Below are 26670 nucleotides of genomic sequence, written 5' to 3' on the forward strand. Positions count from 1 at the left end.
TTTCTTATTTTCAGTCACTCAAAGTAAACAGCATAGACATTCGCAAGAGCAAAGAGTGAAGAGTTCCTGAAAACATGAGAGGCAAAGGTATCACTTTCAGGATTCCAGAGGCATCTACTCCCAATCAGGATGCTCTGGCCACGCCGAGGGCCAATGTGAACAACCACAATCAGCTTGTACCGTGGGATCTCCAAGTCCTTGACCTGGGCTTTAATAACCTAGAATTTAAAAAGAAAGAAAGAAAAAAAAAATGGTTCTCACTTAGCTGCACTGTCATAAATATTCATTGTCATAAATATAATCGATTTAATTTAAGAGAATAGCATGATCCATTGTAGATACTGTCATTAATTGTTGTCGATTAGTAACTATTAGTGACGATAACTATGATTTGCTTCAAGCTCTGTCCTCATGAGAAAGGACATTTAGGGACAAAAAGACAGCACCAGCAATAAATGTACATTTTTTCCTCAGGCGCATGAGAAAACTGTAATCCAGAAAACAGAATTTAATGGAGTTATTATATTCTTTGGAAAATTTATGTTAAGATGGCTTCCTTTCAAAGAATGTTGGCATTAGAGTCACACCATCTTGCTCATGTCTAATTAAGAGGCCATAAATCTGGAGTCTCCTGCAATATGACTAATCATAAATGCTCATTAAAGACTTTGTTATAAAAAAGCAAACCGAGAAAATCTGATAGAGTGCCAGCACTTTCACTGATAAAAATAGAAATGAATGTACTTAATTTAAAGGTCACAATGTCTGTGTTTGATGTCCATCAAAGCTGCCTTGGGGAAGAGAAATGATCATTAATTTTTAAAAAAATCTTTTACAATAATTAAAAAAAATAAACGGGGGGCAGTTTTATACATTTTTTAAAATGAAATACATGCAAATGATGCCCATAATGATTGTTTCAGACAAAGGCTCTTACACAGAGATAGAATATGACCTAATAAATATTTTAATAAAATAAAATATAAATAAGCATTTGTACTGCTACTGCAAATGAATTGCCTTCTTCAAAAAGTAGGGGGTTGTGCTCTCTGAAAATATTCTAGTTACAGTTAACTCTTTAGACAAATCACACATTACCTCAGAAATTGTCTTAGCCATCTGTCTACAGAGCTCTGGGTCATATTGTTGTTCTTGTAGGTAGTTAGTTAACACATCTTTCAGAATTTGATTGACAATAGCCACAGGAAAATGTTCGGTAGGACCTGAAAATACAGACAAAATTTCTTCCTAAGAAGTCATTTTATTTATTTGTTTATATTTATGTGTGCATGTATGTATGCATGCATTTATTATTTAAAAAATAGTTTATTGACTTTTTAGAGACACTGGAAAAAAGAGAGAAATATCCATATGAGAGCTTAACATCTATCAGCTGTTTCCTGCACTCCCCCTACTGGGGATCTAGCCAGCAACTTGGGCATGTGCCCTGATCACAATTGAACCGGCCACCATTGGATGCATAGAAGGATGTCCAACCAAGTGAGCCACTTAGCCGAGTGGCCTGGGCTAAGAAGTCATTTTATATCATACCCACCCACCTCACAGGCTAATTAAGAGTTCTGAAACATGGAGAGACATTTAACCTTCTGTGTGGCCTTCATTAAAGGAGAAATGGTATTCTTAGGCTTTCAGTCAAGTTCTCTGGCAGAGAATAAGACAATAGTCTCCTCCATTTACAGACTACCTAAACAGTTCCCACTATTAATGACCTACGTCCAAGGCTCAACATCTCTCTCTGCTTCTACTACCACACTGCAACGGGATGGACCGCTCTGAATCCCAGATCGTTTTTAATTTTTGCTGTTTACTATGTTCTCAGGGCCATTCTTTGTTTTAAACCTCAATTGTTGAAAGTGTTATAGCCCCCCTCCCCCATTGATCTCTCCCAACCCATATGAATTCATTGGTTAATTAATCTCTTCCCCTCTCCACCTTCTCTCTGAGGTTTTATAGTTTGCTAGATGTTTCCATGTCTCTAGGTCTTAAATCCCAGATCGTACCGTGGTATTTCCCTTAGCAAGGTCTAACATTCAGCTCCCACCCTACCTGCACCTCTTCTCCCAGCATCACAGTCTCTGCACGATGCTGCTCCACCTCATGGACTTCATCTGTCTTATAAAGCTGCTTGTACATTTTCTCTTGCTCTCTCTCTCTCTCTTAATATGGAACATCCTTTCCCATCATGTTCATCTGAGAAATATCCACTAATGTGTCTCAAGGCCAGCTCAGAAGTCTTCTCTAGGTCGCCTTCTTCCTCCCTTCAGGTAAAAACCATCCCTCCCTTCTCTGCACTCCCAGTGCACCGGGACCCCACCACGATCTTGGCTCCTAAGGCACACCTTCCTTTCTGCCCAGTGAAATGATAAGGTTGGCCAGATTTTTACCTTCTTCAGAGCCTAATACAATGCTAATAGTGTAAGAAATATTTAATTTATGACTTCTGAAATAAGACAGAATCAAACATGTAGAGCTAATAATCATGGTACAGGTCATGGCTACTTTTACTGAGCATTTTTTACACATCAGGCACTATGATAAGAATTTCATACTTGTCACCTTATATAACCTTCCAGTAATCTCTGGGGTGAATCTTACTGTTATCTCCCTTTCACAGATGGGAAAGCGAGGTTTAAATGCATTGTGTAACTTGTCCAGAATCACACAGTGGCAGAGCTGGGATGCCCCATGTTTATCTGACTCAACTGCTCTTAACCACAGTTAGTCCATGTTCAGATAAGGAGCTTCAGATGGGTCTTCTTTTTTTATTTTAAAAAAATGTATTTCATTGATTTTTTTACAGAGAGGAAGGGAGAGGGATAGAGAACTAGAAACATTGATGAGAAACATCGATCAGCTGCCTCCTGTACACACCTCACTGGGGATGTGCCCCCAACCAAGGTACATGCCCTTGACCGGAATCAAACCCGGGACCTTTCAGTCCGCAGACCGACACTCTATCCACTGAGCCAAACCGGTTTCGGCCAGTTGGGTCTTCTTTACCTGGCACTCCAGGATCTTGCCTGTACCTCCTGGGAATATTAACCCCATTGTCTTTCTGTCACTCTACAATGTGTACCATGTGCCCAGGGCCTGGGCTACAGGGGCCCGATCATTGTTTGCTGAATTGATATGGATAAATGGATGAGATCAAGAATTATATCAAATTCTTCTTGAACAGTCATCAGTATCTTCTCAGTGTTTATTTTTAATGACTGTATCGGTCAGGGCCCAAGGGAACACATGGCACACTGAAGTTAAGACAATTCCAGGAGGGCTTACTAAGGGAGTCCTTTGAGAGGTCTGAGCAGGATGTAGGAAATCTCAAGGAAACCACCTCTAGGTTAGTGAAAGTGAAGGTATTGCCCTCATCCTATCCCTGGCTTGAGGGATATGAGAAAGGAACTCTTCTTAGATCCTAGAAGAGGCATGTGGACAGGCTCCCTTGAGAGCAGTTATGTCCTTCTGTGGATGGATACAAACAGCCTGAGATGAACCCATGGGCAGAGTGGAGGGAAAAATATACCCAGCTCACGATCCTTCCACCCTATGGCTTCTGAAGCAAGTTTCCCATTGGCTGAACTGAACCAGATGGTTACAGCCCATGCTTGTGGCTGAGTTAGGTCAGCCTCCTGAGGTTCAATCAATAGTATTTTTATTTTGATGATGGTATAGAAATTGTTCAATTAAATTTATATTCTTGTGGGGAATGCATCTGAACATGTAAAACAGGGACACCTGACCCAATGGGTGCGATAATTAACCCCAATCGTTAGCAGGAATCTCTGTTCCACAAGACAGAGAGAAGCAGTTACAAACCTGTGAAAGGTTGGTCTTGATTACTCCTGCTTTATGAGTCTGTAGGCAAGCTCCCAGTACCATAGACCTCAGTGTCCCTTTCTGTGGATCTTTTCGATTTCTCCTCAAATGTTCTAGTAAAATGAGGCTAATTCTGGGAATGATTCCCCCCTTTCTGTTTAAGAAATTTTAAAATGGACTGCCAGATTAGACTAAATTAAGTAGGTTACATCCTTTAGATCCATACCTCTCTCTTTCTCACTGCCTCCTACCAAGCACTCCTATCATACATACCTTTTGTTTGAACTACATCACCCACATGATGCTTAACTTGGTCATGTGCTATGATGACCATATGCATGGCTGCCTTCAGAAAGTAGTAAACCCCTTCGGTGCAGAAGCCTGTCTGCCTCGTACACCTCCCTGCCATTTGGGAACAGCGTCTCTCTCTCTCTCCAAGAACTGGTCCTCTTCCTACACTGACCACGTGGTTCTTTAGGATCTCCCACTGCCTCTTTTGAGTCCAAGGCCAGGTCATGGCGGATTGGCCCAGAGGAAACAATTGCTCCAAGCCAGGCCAATTAGAGCCCCTTCTTAGAATTTTTATTTAAAACTTGATGGGGAGTAGGAGAGGATCAGGCTCTTTCTGTGGCAAAGTTACGCCATGTGACCCTCAGGAGCTGCTGGAGGCCCGTTTCTCACAGTGGGAAGGAATCCAGACACTGGGAGAGGAGGCGCTCACACAGTTTGGTGCTGGAGAGACAGACTGCTGGGGGCACGTGAGCCTGTCTCCAGTAGCTCCTGTTATCCAGATGGACCCATGTCTTTTCTGCACTTTGGTTATTTATTTATTTATTTATTTATTTTTAAATAATCTCATCAACCAGATTCTATTTTGAAATAGAATGAGCTTTTCTATAGTAATGAGCTTTTCTCACCTTTGTGACTTTCCCCCTATACAGCCACAATCATTATTGCCTTGCTCAGGCAGGGATGCTGAGATGCAAAGAGAAGGAGATTGTCAGTGTTCAGCTTTTGACTTTCAAAATAAGCTCCTTGAAGCTGCTTTCAGAGTCAAGGGATGTGAATGCCAAAGCTCTTTCTTTCTTTCTTTCTTTTTTCTTTTTGAGAGATTTTTTTTCTTTAGAAGGGAAACATTTTTTTAGAAATAAAAAATCAAGGACCTGAAGTAGGTCTGATGGATAAAAAACAAAGAAAAAGGGGAAAACTTGTCCATAAAAATAGATGAGAGAATAGATAGTTATTAATTATGTGTCTCAGTTTCCCAAAATTGATGTAATAATAATGACCAAATATTTTTTGTTAGGGTTAAATGAGTTGAACTTTTTAAAGTGCTTACAACAGTGCCTCCCTCAGCCTCCCACACTCATCCTTATCTAATAAAAGAGTAATATGCAAATTGACTGTCACACCAACACACAAGATGGCCACATGGTCAATGATGGATGTCCCCATGTGGACACAAGATGGCCACCACAAGATGGCCTGCAGTGGAGGGCAGTTGTGAACAATCAGGCCAGCAAGGGACAACAGTTGGGGGAGACCAGGCCTGCAGGGGAGGGCAGGTAGTGGGGAGACAGACCTGCAGGGGAGGGCAGTTGGGGGTGACCAGGCCTGAAGGGGAGGGCAGTTGGGGGTGACCAGGCCTGAAGGGGAGAGCAGTTTGGGGAGACAGGGGCAGTAGAGGAGGGCAGTTGTGGAAGACCAGGCCTATAGGGGAGGGCAATTGAGAGCAATCAGGCTGTCAAGGGAAGGCAGTTAGGTGTTACCAGGCCAGCAGGGGAGGGTAGTTGAGAGTGACCAGGCCTGCAGGGGAGGGCAGTTGGAGGGAACCAGGCTGCAGGGGAGGGCAGTTGGAGGGAACAAGGCCTGCAAGGGAGGATAGTTGCGGGGGGCTGGGGGGAACACCAGGACTGCAGGGGATAGCAGTTGTGGGGAACAGGGGCAGCAGAGGAGGGCAGTTGGGGAGACCAGGCCAGCAGGGGAGGACAGTTGGGGGGAACAAGGCCTGAGGGGAGGTCAGTTGGGGGAGACCGGGGCGGCAGAGGAGGGCATTTGGGAGAGACCAGGCCTATCGGGGAGGGCAGTTGAGGTGACCAGGCTGGCAGGGAGGGCAGTTAGGGGTGATCAGGCTGCCAGAAGAGCAGTTAGGCATCAATCAGGTTGGCAGGGGAGTGGTTAGAGGGTGATCAGGCTGGCAGGCAGGCAGGCGAGCAGTGGGAGCCAGCAGTCCTGGATTGTGATAGGGATGTCTGACTGCCAGTTTAGACCCAATATAGGTGGATTGGGCCTAAACTGGCAGTCAGACATCCCTCAAGGGGTCCCAGATTGGAGAGGGTGCAGGCTGGGCTAAGGGACACACACCCCTGTGCACAAATTTCATGCGCCGGGCCTCTAGTTAGATATACATTGTTGTTGTTGTTGTTGTTGTTGTTGTTGTTGTTGTTGTTACTACCTTATTCTGAGGAAGGAAAGGGAGTGCTGGTGCTGAGAAGGCAGCGAGATCAGTGAGGGTGTCCGTAGGGAAGAAGAAGGTCTCCTCAGGGTGGGCTGAAGTCAGAACTGAGACTCATGGGCTCTGTCCAACAACACATCTGATGCCTGATGTTCTCACAGAAGGTGAGCTCCAATGATGTCTCTCTCTCTCTTCATCTTAAAAGTCAACTTTCCATTATGTTGGCTTCATCCTCACACAGGCTGTCTCAATGTGCAGCAAATATGGCCACCAATGAGTCTCGTCTGACTTGCTGCTCAGTCAGTGTTTTTAAAGAATCAAGTACCTCTTTAATCATTGCTCCAAAAAAGGACCATGGAGAACTCATTCCATACTTAATAGGAAATTATACTGGATGTCATAGAAGGCTTTTCTTTTTCTTGATCCAAGGTAAAGTCTTAGAGGCAGTCATCTTGAGAAGCAATAGCATAATGAATGGAGAAGCAATGTAAATACATTACTTCATTTAATTCTCATAATATCCATCTGATGTGTGGACTGTTATCCCTATTTATAGATGAAGAAACTGAGATTCAAGGATTCTAAATACCTTGCTTGAACACCATTTATTTAGGATTTGGCAAAACTAGTATTGAAATTCAGATATATTGGATCCTATAGACTGTATTTTTTCTATATACATGTTTTAATAATTAATTAATGAGCATATGTAAATGGTATTTCATTACAAGAAATATATGCATTTATTTTATCATTCCCTTTTTTTCACTTCATTAATTTACATTCATGTTTCATCTCACTCTAGGCAGCTGTAATTACTCAGATAAAGGGAGGGCAAACATGTTAACTATTTAAGATATGTTTAGATTATACAAATATTTTTTTATAGAATGTGAAATATTAAACACAATAATGCTGGTGATTGACTGATCTCCCACCCCCACTAATCTGGTCAGTATTGCCTTTTGTAGATATGAGAAAATCTTTACCAAGGCCCACAGAGTATCTTTCATGTGCAAAATAAATCCAGAAAAAACAGAAGTAGAAATATGTTTTTGATTTTTAATAAAATGGCTAGTTGAATGCTTAAAAATTGTCAAGCACAAAAGAATAATTATAGGAGAATAATTCACACAAGTTTTGTAAACATATATGGAAAATATTATACATATTAAGGTATGTGGAAAATTTCTTTTCTATCCTCTTTTTAAAAAGTTAAATTTATTGGGGTGACATGTAAGTTTCAGGTGTGGATTTCTGTTACAAGATCTGTATATTGCACTGTGTGCCCACCAACCAAAGTAAAACCATCTTTTGTCACCATATTTTAGGCTAATTTTCTAACTTGGTTCAACATCCAATACTTCTAAAACTGATAAGACAATTTAGCCCATTTATTTGAATAAATAAGTCATAAAAATAATATGTCCTAGGAAGGAGAAACAGATGGCTTCATATTTCAGCTCCTTTATCTTGTTGAAATCGGACCCAAACCCTTTCAGTATGTAGAACCCCAAATCATAGGCATGGAATGGCAAAGATCTTTTAGCTACTAGTGGGTGAAAACCTAACCTAAACTTAGCTTGCCTAACTAAAAAGCCCCAGAGTACTTTGGACTTAAGGATTCAAACGATGACGTTGGGATGTAAATTCTCTCTTGGTTTTAGGCTTCCTGTGAGGGCAAGAGAGCAAAAGCTGTCACAGCTTCTACATTCTTTAAGGCTTCAGGGCCCGGTCTGCTTCTTCAACAGCCAAACATTTTCTGAATTGAATATCAAGGTTTTGATTGACTTGACCAATCAAAGAGTCTATGTATGCCATCCCAAAATCAGTCACTAGCAATCTCTGAAGCTAGGATCAGCTTCAGCAGAATGTTAGGGACTCAAAGTGGTAATGATGACTCCCCCCAAAAAACTGGGTAAGGTTATGAGAAGTGTAAAAGTGCATTGGGTGGCAGGCATATTCATTGTCTACCACAGCATGATGAAAATACCAGTAGACTGACTAATTATGGAGCCTTGTAATCCATGTAGTCTTGGGGATTACTTGTAGAAACCCAGCTACAAGGCTTAATGGGATGCGCGGATGGTCTATAATTTTCACGAGGTTAACTGGCACAGATGGAACTGCTCTGGCCCAGAGGGTCTTTCTTTGGTCATTGGAAAGTCTCTGCGGAATTTCTATATAGCAGTAATTATATATGGATCCAGATAATAGTGGGCAGGGACGCATTGAGAGAAAACAAGTAGGTCTACAAGGAAACATGAATGGGAAAAGATATTCACTGTGGACTCCCCTGGGAGTTCAGGGGCAGGTGCAAAGATCTTTGTTTTCAAAGATCTAAAACCTCAGTGTGCAGGGATAAACATCTCTGTCAACAGGGGACCCAGCATCATTTGCCTTTGACTTAAAGGCTTTTTTCCCCCACCTATCAACAGCATTGGTTGGTTTTGTTGGATAAAACTTTAATGCATAGCAATTTTATTTCCTGTTTTACATATACACTTCATTTCAAGTAGATATAAAATAACTCCACAAGATAATCCCCCCAAGTACTCAATGGACTTCTGACTTCAGTCAGTCCCAGTATTCAGCAGTGCTGCCCAGCGAATTGCTTGGTGTTGAGGAACCACTGACAAAGGAAAGCAGACCCTTCAGAAGGGTCGTAAGTGGTTCTGCATGAGCACCAGCAGACCCCCAGATGGGGTGAAGAGATCCAGCCCTGACCTGTCTCCACACAGGTGACCCTTCCAAATCCCAGATTTCTTTAAGATGAGTCTCCCCCAATCCCATTCCTCTCCATTACCCCAGTCCTGTGGTCGGCAAACTGCCGGCTCGCAAGCCACATGCGGCTCTTTGGCCCCTTGAGTGTGGCTCTTCCACAAAATACCAAGGCCTGGGCGAATCTATTTTGAAGAGGTGGCTATAGAAGATGTTTAAGTTTAAAAAATGTGGCTCTCAAAAGAAATTCCAATCGTTGTACTGTTGATATTTGGCTCTGCTGACTAATGAGTTTGCGGACCACGGCCCCAGTCCTCCCTCTTCCCGTGGAGGGGAGGGGAGCTGACCAGGGCTCAGGTAGCCTGAATCAGCTGTGAATCCTTTGGGGTTGAGCCTGCCAGCCTCAGCCCCTGGGAGTCAGGCGGCATTCCCTGAGATTCCTGGTTAGGAAAAGCTTGTCCCTTGTCTTGCCAAGTTGCACTCTGTCCAGCTATCTACATGGAGCCACACTGCTCCCCAAGGAGAAAGCCTGGCCCCCCACATGAAGAACTGCAGCCTTTTGTCCTGCAGAGATGGTGTTGTGGAGAACTCTTACAAAATTAAAGTTTGGGGTGATGACACTCAAAGAAAAGAAAAGGAAAGAAAAGAAGAGAAATTACAGCAGCATCCATCACTCAATTATGATTCCTTACATTGTACTAGCATTGAAGATAATGCCGGTTATCAAATATTAGTTTAAGTAAACATCATTCACGGAATCAGAAGTTTAACACAGAAGAGAGTGATAAAATAACACACCCAGCTGATAGGTGTTTTCCATCTGAACGGTGAGGTGAGAGGCAGCGTCATGCTGGCTAGGTTCATCCACGTACGACACAGAACTCACGCAGCTAGGAGAAGGAAGAAAACAGATGTCAGTGGTTATTACGACAATAATAACAAAGCACAATACTGCTTTCTGCAAAAATACCACAAAAGTAAAATTTCCTCTAAAAAGTCTAAGCAAGTCCCAGGTAAATACCCTGGTGGCACATTTAAAGCCCACAACATTTGAGAGATGGAAACTTTAAGGTATAAGAAGATTGTGATTGAATTCACTAGTGATCAAAGCCCAGTGTGGTGCCCAGGCATCCGATTCTTGAAAAAGTGTTCGTGGTGGGTCTGCCTGTGCATCTCCACCCCAGGTGCACAGGCTGCCCTCAAGGTGGACAAAGCTCACAAAAGGGGCTGGAAATATACGGAAAACAACACCTTGGGAAACAAGTCTATGTGTACATAGGGGGTTATAAAGAATGCACGGTTGTATGTACCTCACAAATCCCGTTAGTAGAAAAAAAGAAAAGCGAAAAACTCATCTACATGGTGAGAAAAACCACAATTCACCCAAATGATGGTAAATCAATAAGCATCAATCACCCTTTTCAAAGCTCAGAAGGGGTTTAGGCTCGGTTACCAAGGCAATATAAGCTTCACCAGGTGCTGAACAGGAGGCCCAATCCAGAGGAGCCCCTAATGTCCCCCAGGCACGACTGAATTCAGCCCAATTCAGAGGAAATCCAACTGCCACGAAGGGCAGGCTCAGAATGCACTACCCCAGTTCTCTCCACCTGTGAGAATGGAGGTTAAGCCAGATGTCATTTCAAAGGAGATTATATAATGTGTGTGTGTGTGTGTTTTCAGAGTGACCCCTTTGATAAGCAGGCTGTGTTTTTGCTTTAAATAAAAAAAGAGGTATTTATCCTTAATTGTTAGAATTTCTTTTTTTTCTTCCACGAGGAGTTTAAAATACTTAGTTCTCAGCTATTTGGAATTAGTGAGCTTCTTGCAAAGTGATATTGTAAGAACATCATGGATGACCTATTTTTTTTTATGTAATCCTTTATTGCAATACATTTACACAATAAATTAAAGTTTACCAAGAAGGTGATGCAAGAAATTGTGGCTGTTTTTCATGATGGCTTTCTGGATTAGTGACTGAGTGCTCATTCTTGTAACACCTGCTGTCCCCAATTTTTTGCTCCCTTTGAAGTAGCAACCAGCCTGTTTGGCTCCGTTGGCTGCAGGTGCTGTGGGCAGCACCGGAGGAGACTGCTTCTGCTTAATGTTGCATAAGCCCCTCGATTCTAAGATAAGCCAGCCTGTCCCAGTATAATAAATGCTACTTTTAACTTGCAAAACATTTCCTAGAATGACCTTATCTTACCTTCAGAATGCTCTTTTAAATTAGTAAAGGAGTCATTATTATACTCATTTCAGAGTTACAGGGAACAATGCAAAAGGCTTGCTTTTCACGTAGAAAAGGAGGATGTATTTTAAATATCCTATGAGACAAAGTCTCACATATGATTGTACCTGACAGAATAAAAATAGGGGTAATGACTACCTGGAAAATTAGTGACTGCCAATAACACATAAACATAAGAAGGTATTAATAGAATCCCTATTTCTTTTCTACTGAATACTAAGAACTCATAGAAAGAGAAGTAGAGATGGTACAAAACCCAGACTTGCGAAAGTTAGACGTCTAAGACAAGAAAGCAAATAAGGATTTTGACAAACAGTCCTCGTTATTGTTTGCGATCGCCATGCTACTTACAAACTGATGTTCAGGGCAGTTTAATATTTTCAGAATGAAACGGGTATCACAGGGAGCCTAGAAACCCCACTGGCTGCAGATTCTGTACAAAGGGAAAGTTTTGCGGTGACCTTTTTGATGAATGGAGATAATTTTGTCCCAGGCACCTCTCACTGTCACCAGTGCGGTGTTATGGGACAGCCCTCTGAGTCACCGGGAGAGGACTGTCCCCACCTCGATCCTTGACTTCTCATCTGAATGAATTTATACGAGAGACCTTGACTGCCTTGTGAAAAGCCAATTTATCAAAGCAATTAAAGCCTGCACCTTTATTGAAAAAGCAAAGCAAGTAAGCAAACCTATACATCTGGCTTATGAAGAGCTCTAAGCTAACCTGAAGAGCAAGTTGGGTGAGGGTTTGAGGCATTATATATCCTCTTGTCTATAGGTTTCAAAATCCTGCTGCTGAATATTTTGGCATAGATCTAGTCTCAACGTCCTATTTTTACTTTGCTGTGACCTTCCAGAATTCATGAGAAGCACCTGCTAACATTATCTTGCCAAGCCTTGAGACTGCTGGCTCCTCTGCTTAGGGCTGTGGTCAGAGCCACATGCAGCTCTTTGGCCCCTTGACTGTGGCTCTTTCACAAAATACCACGGCCTGGGCGAATCTATTTTGAAGAAGTGGCATTAGGAGAAGTTTAAGTTTAAAAAATTTGTCTCTCAAAAGAAATTTCAATCGTTGTACTGTTGATATTTGGCTCTGTTGACTAATGAGTTTGCCAACCACTGGGAGTAAAACTTCCCCCTTTTTCTTTTACCCTCTCCCCCAACCCCTCCCCCTTTCCCTATTCTTTCACAAGGGAGGTTTTTAACCATTTGCTCTCAGGTGTCTTATTATCGATAGTTACAAGCTGGCTGCAAACTGCCCACACTCTTTGGCCTTGTTTTAACTTTCCTATCTCAGTTTCCCTATTCCTCCTTCCCTGGAATCCTGTAGCAATTTCATTCAGTGTCTTTTTATTCCCACAGTCATCATCCGTATGATCATCGCATAGTCATTGTAAAAAGTTGTAAAAAGTTCAAAGCGTAGGAAAGAATAAAGGACAAAGTAAAATTACACAAAAAAGTACTAACCACAGTGGTTATCTAACCATTGTAAACGTTAAAAGAAATATTTTCAGATGTGATTTTACAAATGTGAATCCATGATCAATGTTGAGTTGCTTTTCTCCCTCTCAGAAATGTATCATGAATAATTTTCTATGTCAATGAAAAGCAGTCTACATGAATAGTTTAAACACCAAGAGTATATTTAACATATGATCATACTACATTTTGTAACTGTTTATTCTTTAAGTCATTTAGGTTGTGTCCGTTATTCTACTATAGGTCTAGTAATAATTAATGTCGTTTTCTAATACTTTTTAAAATCAAATTTATTTAAACAATACAACAAAATTTAATCAACAATATAGTTGCCATTGTTTTCTACTACTTGTGCCCAATGCTCAGGAAGCATTTTAATCCCTCTGTTGTAAAATTCTTGTGATTTTGATGCAAAAAATTCGGTCAATGCATTTTTGAGGCATTCTTCATTATTACATTTCTTTCCAAGAAGAAAGTTTTGCAAAGAACGAAACAAATGGTAATCGGAAGGGGCAATATCAGGAGAATATGCAGGTTGAGGGAGAACTTCCCATTCCAACTGGCGCAGTTTTTCAGCAGTGATTCTTGCAGTATGCGGTCGTGCGTTATCGTGGTGAAGAATTACGCCCTTCCAATTAATCAGCACGGGTTCTTTTTCTCTTAAAGCTTGGGCTAACCTTTCCAATTGGGCACTATACACTGCACTTGTAATGGTTTGGTTAGATGGTAAAAGTTCATAATGAAGAATTCCTTTAAAATTCCACCAAACACACAACATCACTTTTTTCGCATGCAAGTCAGGTTTTGGTGTGGGCTGCGGAGCCTCATTTTTGTCCAACCATTGAGGCCGCCTTTTCAAATTAGCATACAGCACCCATTCTTCATCTCCGGTAACAATTTGCTCTAAAAACGGCAAACGGTTTTGATGAGAGAGGCGCGAACTGCAAATTGTGACTCTTTGATTACGGTTGTTGTCGGTCAACTCATGAGGAACCCATTTTCCAAACTTTTGGACTTTGCCAAGTGCACGCAATTGATTGGAAATTGTTTTTTGTGAACAATTGAAAGTTGTCGCAAGCTCTTGTTGGGTAATTTGAGGATTTTGCACCAAAAGAGCTTGAAGAGCTTCTTGATCAAAATTGGACACACGGCCTCGACCACTCTTGTCATCTAACGAAAAATTTCCCTCGCGAAATTTCTCAAACCAACGCTGGCATTTTCTGGTGCTAAATGCATCTTGACCAAGAGCACTACAGATGTTTTCTGCAGCCTCACTTGCTTTTCTTCCTAATTGGAACTCGTAAAGCATGCAGTGCCGAATATGCTCTTCATCCGCCATCTTCTTAGCCCTAGTTTTGAAACAAAAACCAAACCAAACACAAACTTTTTCAAGCAAAACTTGTTAATTGCACTTCACACGTTCTGTAGATACCACGTGTTTGAAGGTTATGTCAATACAAGTCAACGCCAAGCAAGATTTTAAACGAATGTTAAAAAACGACATTAAGTATTACTAGACCCTAAAGAAAACTGTAAAGAAAACTGTAATGATCATTGTGGCTGGGACTGCCCTTTTCTTTCCAAGGTTGTTCTCTCTTCCTTGGTCACAGAACCTTAAATTTGTAGAAATGTTTCTCTCTAAATTAAAGACACATTTTGGACTTATTTGGTGCCATGTGTCTTGTGATATAAGTGAAAGCTTTGGGTGGAAATTTTGAAAGAGCTTTCTTAAAAGAACTAATTCAACCAAGAGGAGCCTGCGTGTGCCCTCCTTGATGGCTGGAATATGGGTCTAATGGCAAGAGCTCAGCAGATATCTTGGGTCTTGAGATGACCTTATAGATTATGGATCAGAAAAATAATGTCTAGATCCCCTCCATACTTCTTATGTAAGAAAAAAATATATTTCTGTTTTGTTTAAGCCACTGTTTTTAAAGTTATTATTATAAAAACTAGAGGCCAGTGTATGAAATTCATGCACGGGAGGGGGAGGGGGTAGGCGGATCCTCTCAGCCTGACCTGCACCCTCTCCAATCTGGGAGCACTCAGGGGATGTCCTACTGAATGCTTAGGCCTGCTCCCTGTGGTTCACTGCTCACTGTGGACCTGCCTGCTCCACACTGCTACAGGACCCTGCAGAGAGCAGACAGCAGGGCCTGTAGCAGTGTGGAGCAGGCAGGTCCACAGTGCTACAGGCCCTGCTGTCTGCTCTCTGCAGGGTCCTGCTTGCCCTTTGCTATATCAAGGGCTAAAATGACTTAGGCACTCGGGCGGGGCTGAGGGAACTGGGCAGCGCCATACTGTGACTATGGGCACCGCCATCTTTGTGATGGAGTGATGGTCAATTTGCATATTCCATCTTTATAATATAGGATTAGAGCTATAATTGATTCAAATTCTGATACAGAATTTGTTTATTGGAATTGGGATGCTGCAAATTATAGAGTACAAAACTTGGAGTTAGTTTGTAGAGGAGACAGGGCTTTGGGGAGTGAAGTTTCAGATATTTTGCTGGAAATCCAGCATCCCGTATCATGCAGAGGGAAAATAATTAATTAGTCTATCAATTTATGTACCTTGGATGGCTGACTATTTATAAACCAAGGCTATAATTTCATGAATAATTAGAGGAAAATTATACTTAAAAATGTTTATGGTATTTTTGGAACTGAAACTTGACAGTTCCAATACTAGAATAAGATGAGTTGAAAAAAGAAAGAGAGAAGAATAAGTTGAAAAGAAAAAATAGAAAGAAAAAAAAAGGTATTTCTTGAAAAAAGACAAAATATTAAAAATGCTTGCAATCTGGGCAACTGACATTAAACTAGAACATGGACTCAGTAAATTTTTATAATAGATAAAAAAAGAAATCCTATATTTGAAAGTTGAGAATAACCAATATTAATTCAGAATATTGATTTAGACAAACATATATATACTAGAGGCCCAGTGCACAGAATTTGTGCATGCGGCTGGGGAGGTCCCCTCAGCCCAGCCTGCACCCTCTTCAATCCGGAAACCCTTGGGAGATGTCCAACTGCCGGTTTAGTCTTGATCAGGCTAAACCAGCAGTTGGACATCCCTCTCACAATCCGGGACCACTGGCTCCTAACTGTTCACGTGCCTTCTTGCCTGATCATCCCCAACTGCCCTTTCCCCCCAGCCCCCCGCCGGCCTGGTCACTCCACACAGCCTGTTTGGTTGTCCATTTGGTTGTTTCGGATGCAATGGTCACTTAGACTTTTACATATAGATTCTTTTTATTTATTTATTCATTTTTAGAGAGAGAAAGAGATCGGGGGAGAGAGAGGGAGAGAGAGAAAACATCTATTTGTTGTTCCATCTATTTATGCATTCATTGGTTGATTCTTGTATGAGCTCTGACTGGGGATCGAACCCACAACCTTAGCATGTTAGGAAAACACTCTAATCAACTGAGCTACCCAGCCAGGAACAAACATGTTTTCTAGTGATAAACAGCTTTACTCAAGCCCTTGGAAAATTTTATAGATAAAAATTTGAGATGTTTGAAGAGAAAACTTATTTTAATTACCAATTCTACATACACAGCACAATATATTTTTTGAGTATATGTCACAACATTGCAAGTGGATGAATTTTAGTTGTCTATGACCAGACTTTCCCTAGTGTATCACACTAACTCTTCTAGAGTCATTGCAAAGGGAATGCCATAGTTGAGTTATTTATTTTAAATTAAAAAATTTTTATTGTAGAAAGAATTACATATAGTCCCTACTTCTCACACTGGCCTCTTCTAACCCTCCTCCCCAGGCCTTCTCCATTCTGACAATAGGGTGATTTTGTTTTTTTACTAGTAAATGTAAAAAATGTTCTTTCTGTTTATGCTTACCATCAGCTTCTTGGCATTAATAGAGAAAAAATTTCAATTGGCAAAATACATACAAGGCAGATGTCAAGTTTTAAGAAGAAAGGTAGATTACCGGTAAATCTCATGTAAACTGGTGAAAACACTGAACAAATCAACTAATATTCTAGAGAGAGAGGAGTAAAAATTTGTAATCCAATGCAAATTTCAGTTAATACTTGGAATCACATGTACTGTTGCTGAGGGTAGACCTGAAATTAACCTGGATGCAGAAATAGCTGCATAAAATGGCCCACAGTGACAAAAGTCACCCTTTGATATTGTACACGTGAGTTCGAAACTTCCCATGTGAACTAACCCAGCAGCCAGTGTTCTGATTACTCAAAAAAGGGGCAAAAAATTGAAAATAAATAGCTAAGGAGTTGGAATACATTTATTCTTCCATGAAATTCAGTTTCACTGAAAACATCTTACAAACTTGCTTGCTGGCCATTCCTTGAATTACACAGAATAATGCAAGGCATGTCTTACTGTTTTGGCTGTTAGAAATAGAAACAATTATTTCAATTAAATCTCACCAGCCACACATACCACACCATTTTTATTGAGAAGTCATTTCCAGACAGTTCACTGCCATTATCACTTAGATATTTTGAAAAGGTAGTAAGAGAAAATAATTGAATGCACGTAAAGCCATTAATTTAGTAGATTAAGAAGGTCGGAATAGCATTTTTTCTGTTACCATAAATATCTGGAAGTACCATATTTTGAAGTGATGTGCTGCCTCCTAGTGGGGATGTTTCAGAGCGCACAGAGAAAAGGGGGGCTCCAGGGAATATAAATTTCCACTCCCTACCCCCCATTCATCTTTCAACCAATGTGCCTCTCCCAGAATGCGGGGGCGAAGTGGGAAGTCCTTGCAGTACAAAGGAAGTCCCCGTGCTTGAGAAGGAAGAAAGAGAAAACAAGATAAAATATGCATCGTTACGCACTTACCTGGGAACTTTCTACCTCAAAGCTTCTATGGATAATTTTATGCATAATAATCTTACAGAAAAAGCATGCGTATTCCTCCCCTGTCAGTAGGAGGTATACGTTGCCTGATAAGGTAATTTATTTTATGGCCATTTAATTCATAGCAAGTTTGGTATTTTTGAAGTGCAAAATACACAGTAGCTGCAGTGGAGGGAGCAAAGATGAGGCCACGTGAGGCGCGTTGCGGGTGGGCGGGGCACACGGTTCAGCCCATTGCAAATACCAACACTTTCATGATGTCTCTAAATGCTGGAGTCAGGGAAGCACCTGGCAGTTGTGAAAATTTGTCAAGCGCACCCTAAGCCTCAGTTTCCTCGATGTATGGGCATCATAGCACAAGCCTATTTTTCTAAATGCTGTTGGATTGCTTTACTGACAGCACGGGCTTTATCAGTGTTTATTCTTAGGTTTTGCTATTCAGATTGGGGTGAAATGGTATCTTGTTTTAATTTGCATTTTCCTAATTCCAAGGTGAGTTCAGCCATCTCTCAAATTCTGCTTGTGAGCATCTCTTCATGTTCTGTTTAGTCATCTGAGCTTTGCTTTTGTAAACTGCTATTGATCTCACACGACTATTTTTAAAATGGTTTTCCTTTTTTATTGTTAAGGCCCATGATTAAAAAATACGTATCTTCCACCGGCTTATTAACTGTGCCTATTGTATTCGATGTTGAACAGAAATGCTAAATTTTATTGTAGTTCTACTTATCAAGGTGTCTTTTTGTTTTGTTTTTTACGTTATGGTTTTTGAGTGTTGTTTTTTTTTGTGTGTGTAGGGATCTTATTTAAGAAATCTTTTCCTAAGGAACATGTAGAACACAGAGACATTCTCCTATACTTTCTTCTACTAACTTTAAAGCTTTCCACATCAGGGTTCCATCAGTGGTTGAGTGTTGACCTATGAACCAGGAGATCACGGTTTGATTCCCAGTTAGGGAAATGCAAAGTTTGCAGGCTCGATCCCCAGTGTGGGGCGTGTAGGAGGTGGCCAAGTAATGATTCCCTCTCATTTTTGATGTTTCTCTCTCCCTCTCTCCCTCTCTCTCTCTCTCTCTCTCTCTCTCTCTCTCTCTCTCTCCCTCCCTCCCTCCCTCCCTCCCTCCCTCCCTCGCTCCCTCTCCATTCCTCTCTGAAATCAGTTAAAATATATACGTTTAAAAAATCCAGCTTTATTTTCTTCCATATAATGAGTCTTTCCTACCAGATTATGAACCAAGAAAGCAGGGATTATTTCTGGGTGGCCCACCACCTCCCCTAGTGCCTGGAATGTGCTCCATGGTTAATAAATATATATTTTAAATGAAGTAATGAATATGGTTTTTCCTATTTTTTGCAGAAAAAAAAAAATTTACCAGGTGGTGTTTAGTTTACTTGAAAAAAAAAAAAAAACGAGCTTCTCCAGAGTCGAACCTTACAGTGAGTCACCTGTACATGCCTAACGAGGCACAATCATCCACACGGAGCAGAAGCTCAATGAACCTGAATAAATGAATAAGCGGAAGGATGGGACGGTGTGTTAGATGCTCCAGGGGGTTCCGGCGAAGAGCTGTGGGATCCATACTCAAAGCTCTCACAGCCTGACATCACTGTAATTTTGATTTGGGGCAAAGGAGAGGCTCTCATCACCAATGTGAGGCCTGGCCTACTAGTTGAACCAGCGGACTCAGGGATCATAAGCCTGGATATCATGTCACATGATCCTGGGACAGTAACCTAACCTCGGGTTTCAATTTCCATTTTAAGGACATGAGAGCAGCACATCTGTTCAAATACTGTTTGCTGTTGCCAAAGGCTGAGTTTCCAACAAGAAGGACGTCATTGTAAATACCTGCTCTTACCCCTGGATGGGAAACAAGGGTCCGGTGAATGAAGAGTTCACTTATGCAAGTCACACATAGATAGCCACTTTGCAGGAAATAAGAATACTTGACCCCAAGCAAAAGCCCATTTTGCCACTTCCTAATTCTGTAGCTTCGGAGGCTCAGCTTCTCGCAGCATCTGCTTCTTCATTTGTAAACTGGAGATGATAAATAGCATCTGTCTTAGAGAGCAGGGGTTGGCACAATTTCTGTAAAATTCCATAGAGCCATTTTTTTTTTTTAATTTTCATTTTTTGCTTTGTGGGACTTGTGATTTCCATTACAACTACTCACCTCTGTAGTTCCAGTGGGAAAGCAGCCAGAGGCAATACGTACATAGAGTGTCATGGGTATGTTCCAATGAAAAGTTATTTGTGAATACTGAAATTTGGGTTTCTAATAATTTTCAAGTGACAAAAATATTACTCTCCCTTTGATTTTTGAAAACCATGTAATAACCATACTTAACTAGGGCCATACAAAAACAGGTGGCAGGTTGAACTTCGCCGTTGGGCCATAGTTTGCCACTGTCTGTGATAGACCTTCTATGAGACTTCAGTGAGGTTATAGTGAGGGCTCAACACGTGTCAGCCATTATCACCCTTACTACTATTAATCGCGGAAGTGAAACACAAAGTATGATGACAACTCTGTAGGTATGCATAGGAAGAAATGTGATGTGTTAACACTTAGGATATTGAGATAGTAAGATCCAGAATAAAAAGTTTCTTTTTTAAAAAAAAGAAAGCATAAAATTACATTAGAATTAAAACATAATTTAAATAAATACACACAACCCTAAAAACTGTTAACAATAATTATATTGACTTATTTTTTTCTATTATTTTTTTCAATTATATTCTATTGATTTATTTTTTTTTAAGAGAGAGTGGAAGAGAATGGTAAAGACAGAGAGAGAGAGAGATGGATGTGAGAGAAACACATCGATTGGTTGCAACTAAAAGTATGTGCAGGGAGAAGAAGCCTGCAACTGAGGTATGTGTCCTTGACTGGGATCAAAAAGGTTCCTTCCATCCACAGGCTGACACTCTACCTACTGGGCTATACCTTCTATCATTCTTTCACAATTCAGAGGGCTCTTTGGATGTTCATTATGCCCAGGGATCAATGCTAGGCACTGGTTACCACTGTATAAGACTGTAGACAAAAAATCCAAAACTGCAGGGTTAAATCTATGCAGATCTTATAGCACACCTAAGATCCTGCTTTCCTAGTAGCTCTACATTCTACTCTTCTTTGCTCTTCTTATCTGTGTGTTTATTGTTATAAACACAAATGAGGCCACAACCTAATGAGCGAGATAAACAAACAAACAAACAAACAACAAACAAACATGCCAAATACAGTACCATGTTCAAGGGGGAAGCAGCGGGAACAGAAAGGAAGAGTGTCTAACATAGTCTGGAAGTGGAAGTGGTTGTAGTTGGACTGTTAGAGCTTCCTAGAGAGAGAAAGAGAGATGGAGATGAAGATAAATTCTGAAGGAGGAGGAGAAGGAAGCCAGAGTGTAAGAAGAATATTCCTGATAAGGGAACCCCACAGGAAAGGAACATAAGGCAATGGCTGGAAGGAAGACAGAGCACTGAGGGGATTATAAGTATGGGAGCTGAGTATGGCTGGAGCATAGACCACATGTGTCAAACACAAGGCCCGCGGGCCAAATCCGTCCCGCCAGGCCTTGCAATGTGGCCCGCACCGCGCTGTCATCACTGCACTCCGCTGCGTTTCCATCACAATGACAGTTTATGACTGTTCAGTAAACCATTCGGCCCGCGATTTAGGCTGGATTTTAGATTTTGGCCCCTTCTCTGATTGAGTTCGACACCCCTAGCATAGACAATAGCAAGATAGTGGAGAAGATGGTGCTAGAGAAGTGGACAAGGGTCTGTCCTTTCCTTTTTGTGTGCCACAAGAGTTTTTAAAACAAGCAATATCTGACTATTTAGTCAGGGCACTGATCTATTTTCCCCTGAATTGTCAAATTAAAAATAACAAAAACAGTCAACACAATAACCATCTGGTGTGAATGAATAAAAATTAAACCTATTTTGGTCAGATCAGCAAAAACCTATTTTCTGGTGTGCTGAAGAATTTTAATAATTAGTTTATGTGTACCTGAGATGAAAAAGGTTGAAAATCACTGCCACATGCCCTACTCATGATCTAGGACTGTATCCTAGTCATTAAATCATCACTCCACTTGTAAGCTACAGTTATTTCACTGTAAAATGATAAAAATGATGTCCCCCTGTAGGGTTAATGCTGGGGGGGAGGAAAAGAGACAGTGCATTAGGTCCACAATATACTTCAGGATATATACTTTATACTACTGAAATTGATCTATTAAAATTGGTTTGAAATAACTTTCAAATGAAAGGTATATGCTGTTCCATAAAGCACTGCAATTTCAAAACGATGTCTGCATTTCATAGCCTCGAAGACTTCAGAATTTTTCTACGAGCTGATGGTGGATTTCATGAAGGAGAATCCCCATGCAGTCTAGTCTAAGACAGGGATGAAGACAATGAAATTACGCAGGAGTCAGAGTTGGGAAGGTAGGAGAAGGAAGGAGGAGAAGGAAGCCAGAGTGTAAGAAGAACGCCTCCTAAATGGCCTTGATTGCACGGCTCTCCAAGAAAAAGTGTAGATAGAGGATCATTCTGAATGTTTTGTTTGAGAGTTCAAATTCCTACTTCAAAATATATCAAAACAATTATCACTTAAATGTATTTGTTAGTGAGAAATCGATTCTAATGTGTTGATAAAACTATTTTTTATTTGTGTTGCTTAGTTTGTGTTTATACTTCAATAAAAAGAGTGACCTCTAATTCTTCAAATGTGGCCATGCTCTGCTTCTCTATGGCTTCCTAATTTGCTTTGAAAGGGAAGAGGTAAATGAAGTATGTAAATAGGGATAACAGTTTAGTCTTTGGATGAGAAAAGTTTTTTTTGTTTTTTTTTTTATGAATCATGGGAATGTGATTTATGTCAGATTATAATAAATATTTTCTCGAAAAAAGTTGAATTGAACCTAATAATTATTTAAAAATACATAATTGAAAGAACTCTTATGAACTCTTATACATAAATATTGGAAACAGCAGCCCAAATGGCTAGGGTCAGAAGCAAAAATAACAGAGGTTAATTATTCTCTCAGCTTTACTTCTGTCATGCTAAAATTGCTATTCCTTTGTATTTCTTATCTGTAAAAGAGAGACTGTGCTCGTAATCCACAAATATCCAGGGTTGGAAAGTGTAATCTTATTCATTTGTTAAATCTTTATTGTTGAAAGTATTACATATGTCCTCCTTTCCCCCCCAATTGGCCCCTTCTAGACTGCCCCCATCCTGTCCCCCTCCCCACTCCCTGCTCCCTGCCCCAGGCCTTCATCATCCTAATATCTATGTCTATGGGTCATGCCTATATGCATGCAAGTTTGGAAAGTAGAATCCTATATAATAAAAGCCTAATATGCTAAGTGTCCATTCGTCTAGTGGGCCAGTCAGCCAATCAAAGCATAATATGCTAATGACATGCTAAGACAGCTGAACTGTTTGCTATGATATGCACTGACCATCAGGAGGTAAACGCTTCTACCAGCAGATTAGCTTGATGCTGGGGTCTGTCTGATGGATCAGGACTGAGCAAGTTGGGCCACACACTCTGGAGCCCTCCCTCAGTCCTTCCCTGGCTGGTCAACCTCCCGCATCCTTCCCTGGCCCTGATTGTGCACCTGTGGGGTCCCTTGGCCTGGCCTGTGCCCTTTCGCAAGCACACGAATTTTGTGCACCTTCACCCTCAAGTACACGAATTTTGTGCACCTTCACCCTCAAGTACACGAATTTTGTGCACCAGGCCTCTAGTATTAAATAAGTGCATTGAGCCATTCTGAGAGTAGAAAGATTTGGTTTCAGAATTCTAATGTAAATCTACCCCAGCTCTTATGGTCTCTGTTCCATAGGATACACTAGCTCTTGTTTCTCAACCACAAGGATTAATTACCGTACCACATCCTTCTATTCTGTGAGACCGTTAAGAAAGAGAGGCTGTCATATGAGTTAATTGACCTCTGCACTGAATAATTTGTTTTGTTTTCTTCCCAATTGCAGTCAAATAGAAATGCCATAAAAATATAAAAAATTAATACGTTATAAAATTTGTATAAAATGATGCTAAATGCAAGTGCTTAAACTATGAATTTATATAATATTGAAGATGGGGATTCACGAGGCATGTAGGAAGTATCCGGTCTACATTGTATATGGTGTTCTTTTGAGCAGGGGTAGGTGATTTTTTGGGGTAGTGTTTGAAATAGTAAAAAATGCTTTTTAAAAATATGCCTCCCAAGGATGACCTGAACCTTGTACTTGTCCATTTTCTCTTTTTACTTCCCAAAGGAAATGTTTTATTTTCTCCTGATAAACATTATGAACCTGTTTATTCAGTCATTGAACGTAAGATATGAGACCTTCAGTTACTCACTCTTTGAGGCGCCCATGATGTTCCTTCCGCTGGAACTCGTGGCTGCTTAGAGAAGACACATTCCCCTCTTTCTTCAGTGAATGAGCCCTTCCGTCTTTAGCGGTGTCTGCCATCATCAGAACCTATGGAAGAAAACTCCTGTCAAAACAGCAGGCGAAAGATCTGACACCATTTTTAGTATAACTCAGATATTTCTTCTCAATACAGTACACAGATACTTTTTCTACCATTTTTGAACAGAGAAGTGGAGTTTCTTTAAGAGTGATTTTTAATGTATCGTGTTATTCTGGTCAGTTCAACTGATAACTTTTATTTATGCAGTTGTATACTTACTCCACATAAGCAGATATTAAACTGCAGCACATTGCTAAACTATAGCAGAGGCTAAGGTCACTGAGAAAAGATAGCCATGCGTAGAAGAAAAGATAGTATTCCATACTATAAAACAATATTTTTTATTGATCCCATTTATTTATTTTGTTGTTGTGTTTTTAAAAATATATATTTATTGATTTTTTTTTTTAACAGAGAGGAAGGGAGAGTTAGAAACATTAATGAGAGAGAAACATCAATCAGTTGCCTTCTTCATACCCCCCACTGGGGATGTGTCCACAACCAAGGTACATGCCTTGACTAGTATTGAACCTGGGACCCTGGAGACCACAGGCTGATGCTCTCCACTGAGCCAAACTGGTTAGGGCTGTTGTTGTTTTTAAATTGTTATTGTTGAGAGTGTTACAGATGTTGCCCTGTCCCTCCCAGTGCCACTCCTCCACCCGTTCCCCACCCCACCCCATGCCTTCACTACCTTATTGTCAGTGTCCATGGGTGATGCATACATGCATATAAGTTCTTTGGTTAATCTATTTCTACCCTCCCTTCCCCCTTCCCTCTGAGATAGGTCAGTGTATTCCATGTTCCCATGCCTCTGGGCCTATTTTATTCATCAATTTATTTTGTTCATTATATTTCTTGCTTGTTTATTTTGATTTTTAGATTCAATTGTTGATAGGTGCGTATTTATTGCCATTTTATTGTTCATATCTTTGCCTCCTATTTATTCTTGATAAAAGTTTGCTAATTAATATTTGTTATTACTTTAAAATTTCAAATTGTCCTCCCCAAAGGGTATTCCCCGCCCCCCCCCCCCCCCCCCCCTCTCACAATCACTTGCTTAAAAGCTGGTGGTAGGAATGGACTTCCCATTACTTAGACGATAACTCTACTGCCCTACTGACTATATACCAATTTAGATATTCATTAAAATTACTGTATTTTCTGTAAATCTGAGAGCCCTAGCAAGCAAACACTGTGCCAGACACTAACGCTGGCAGCTGGGTGGCTGGGCCGGACAAGAACATCACCTCAAACCAGTGTCTCAGTGTCAGGGCAGAGACAAAACACACTGAAGGGCAGACATGTGGTAGAGGTGTGCTGTGTATTGGGAAGAGAGGAGTTGGTGTACGTGTGTGCGTGATTGTGTGCCTGTGTATGAGGGTGTATTCATGAGTGTGAGCATCTATGTGTAGGTACCTGTGAGAGTGTTTCTCTCTGTGGGCATGTGTCCTTGTGTGAACTTGAGTCCTCATGAGTGTGTGAGGCTGTATCAGTGAAGTGTCTGTGTCCACGAATGTAAGCATGTGTCTGTGTGAACCCGTGTGCATGTCTGTACATATGTGTGCATGAGTCATTTTCTGGGTGTACCTGAGTGTGTGGCTTTGCGAGTGTGTGTGAACCTTTTTGTGTGATGTGTCTACGTACTGAATGTATGTGTGAGCTGTGTGCGAGCATCTGTATGCGCGCATGTGTCTGTGGAGTGTCCATGTGTGTGGACAGGGCACACTGAGACGGATGCAGTGGCACATGCAGGTTCCCACCCAAAGGGACACAGACCTGCGTCTGCTCACCTGTTTCCCACGCTGCCCTGAAGGCTCCAGTTGGAACCTGAAGATGGAGGGGTGGGGGAGGGCCTTGGGCTGCCGGGGGCGCCAGGCTGGGCTCAGGAAGATGCTCAGGACTGGCCAGGTCTGCACTGGGCATCACCAGAAAGCCCAGATGCGCAGGTGACCACGTCCAGGTCACAATGGGGCCACTTTTTCTTATTTGGGGGAAGAGGAGCCGGGCGTCAGAGAGGTGGTGGCCCAGGCAGGCAGGCAAGCTATTCCTCCCCACGGGGGAGCCTCCTTCCCGGGTCCCTGCAGCGCAGGAACTTGCGGTCCCCTTTCTGTCCTCTGGTCTCCGCCCGCCCAATGCACCTCGGAGAGCGCGCACTTACCTGCCCAGCGCTTCCCAGACCGCAGCTCCTCCACTTGGCGAGGCTCCCTCCTCCGGCCTCCTTCTGCCTGCAGCCTCCCTCCACTGCCCCTGGGCTCCGCGGCTTGTCTCCAGGGTGACTGCTCCAAACAGAGCCCTCCGCCCGCCCCGGACCCACAGAGCAGCTGCCTGGCCCCCCGGGCCGCCCTAAGGCATCCAGGATCCCGTCCTCACTGCCCAGCGCCGCCCAAGCCCAGCTGCTCCCTGCAGGGGCTGCTCCCTGCAGGGGAACCGGGGTTCACGCCGTTCCAGGAGGACATGGGAAGCTCAAGAGGCAGCTCCAAGAGTCCTCATCCAGTGCCTCTGCCCGCGGATGTCCATAGCAGGAGTGGGAGACGCTGAGTTCCCTATAGGACCGGAAATCCGAGACCCAAA

The 26670-nt window shown here is 41.7% G+C and overlaps 1 protein-coding gene across 1 annotated transcript; it reads right to left on the reverse strand.

The window, feature by feature from the left end:
* Positions 1-26670, reverse strand: DYNLT5 (dynein light chain Tctex-type family member 5). Its single transcript, XM_036444923.2, has 5 exons — positions 26258-26670; positions 23983-24120; positions 9812-9903; positions 1099-1223; positions 1-218 (listed from the first exon to the last, which is right to left on the reverse strand). Exons 2-5 carry the CDS (start codon positions 24096-24098, stop codon positions 15-17), a joined length of 537 nt encoding a protein of 178 aa, XP_036300816.1. The 5' UTR covers positions 24099-24120; positions 26258-26670; the 3' UTR covers positions 1-14.

The sequence above is a fragment of the Pipistrellus kuhlii genome, unplaced genomic scaffold (genome assembly GCF_014108245.1).
Source record: "Pipistrellus kuhlii isolate mPipKuh1 unplaced genomic scaffold, mPipKuh1.p scaffold_m20_p_2, whole genome shotgun sequence".
NCBI lineage: Eukaryota > Metazoa > Chordata > Mammalia > Chiroptera > Vespertilionidae > Pipistrellus > Pipistrellus kuhlii.

Bases quoted from the DNA above. Each gene is read 5' to 3' on its own strand.
- DYNLT5 (XM_036444923.2), bottom strand. From the start codon at position 24,098: ATGATGGCAGACACCGCTAAAGACGGAAGGGCTCATTCACTGAAGAAA. The intron at 1,224-9,811 runs GTGTGTTATTTT...CTGTATTTTCAG, and splicing joins GGAAAACACCTATCAGCTGG to GTCCTACCGAACATTTTCCT. The intron at 219-1,098 runs GTAATGTGTGAT...TTTAAATTCTAG, and splicing joins TGGCTAAGACAATTTCTGAG to GTTATTAAAGCCCAGGTCAA.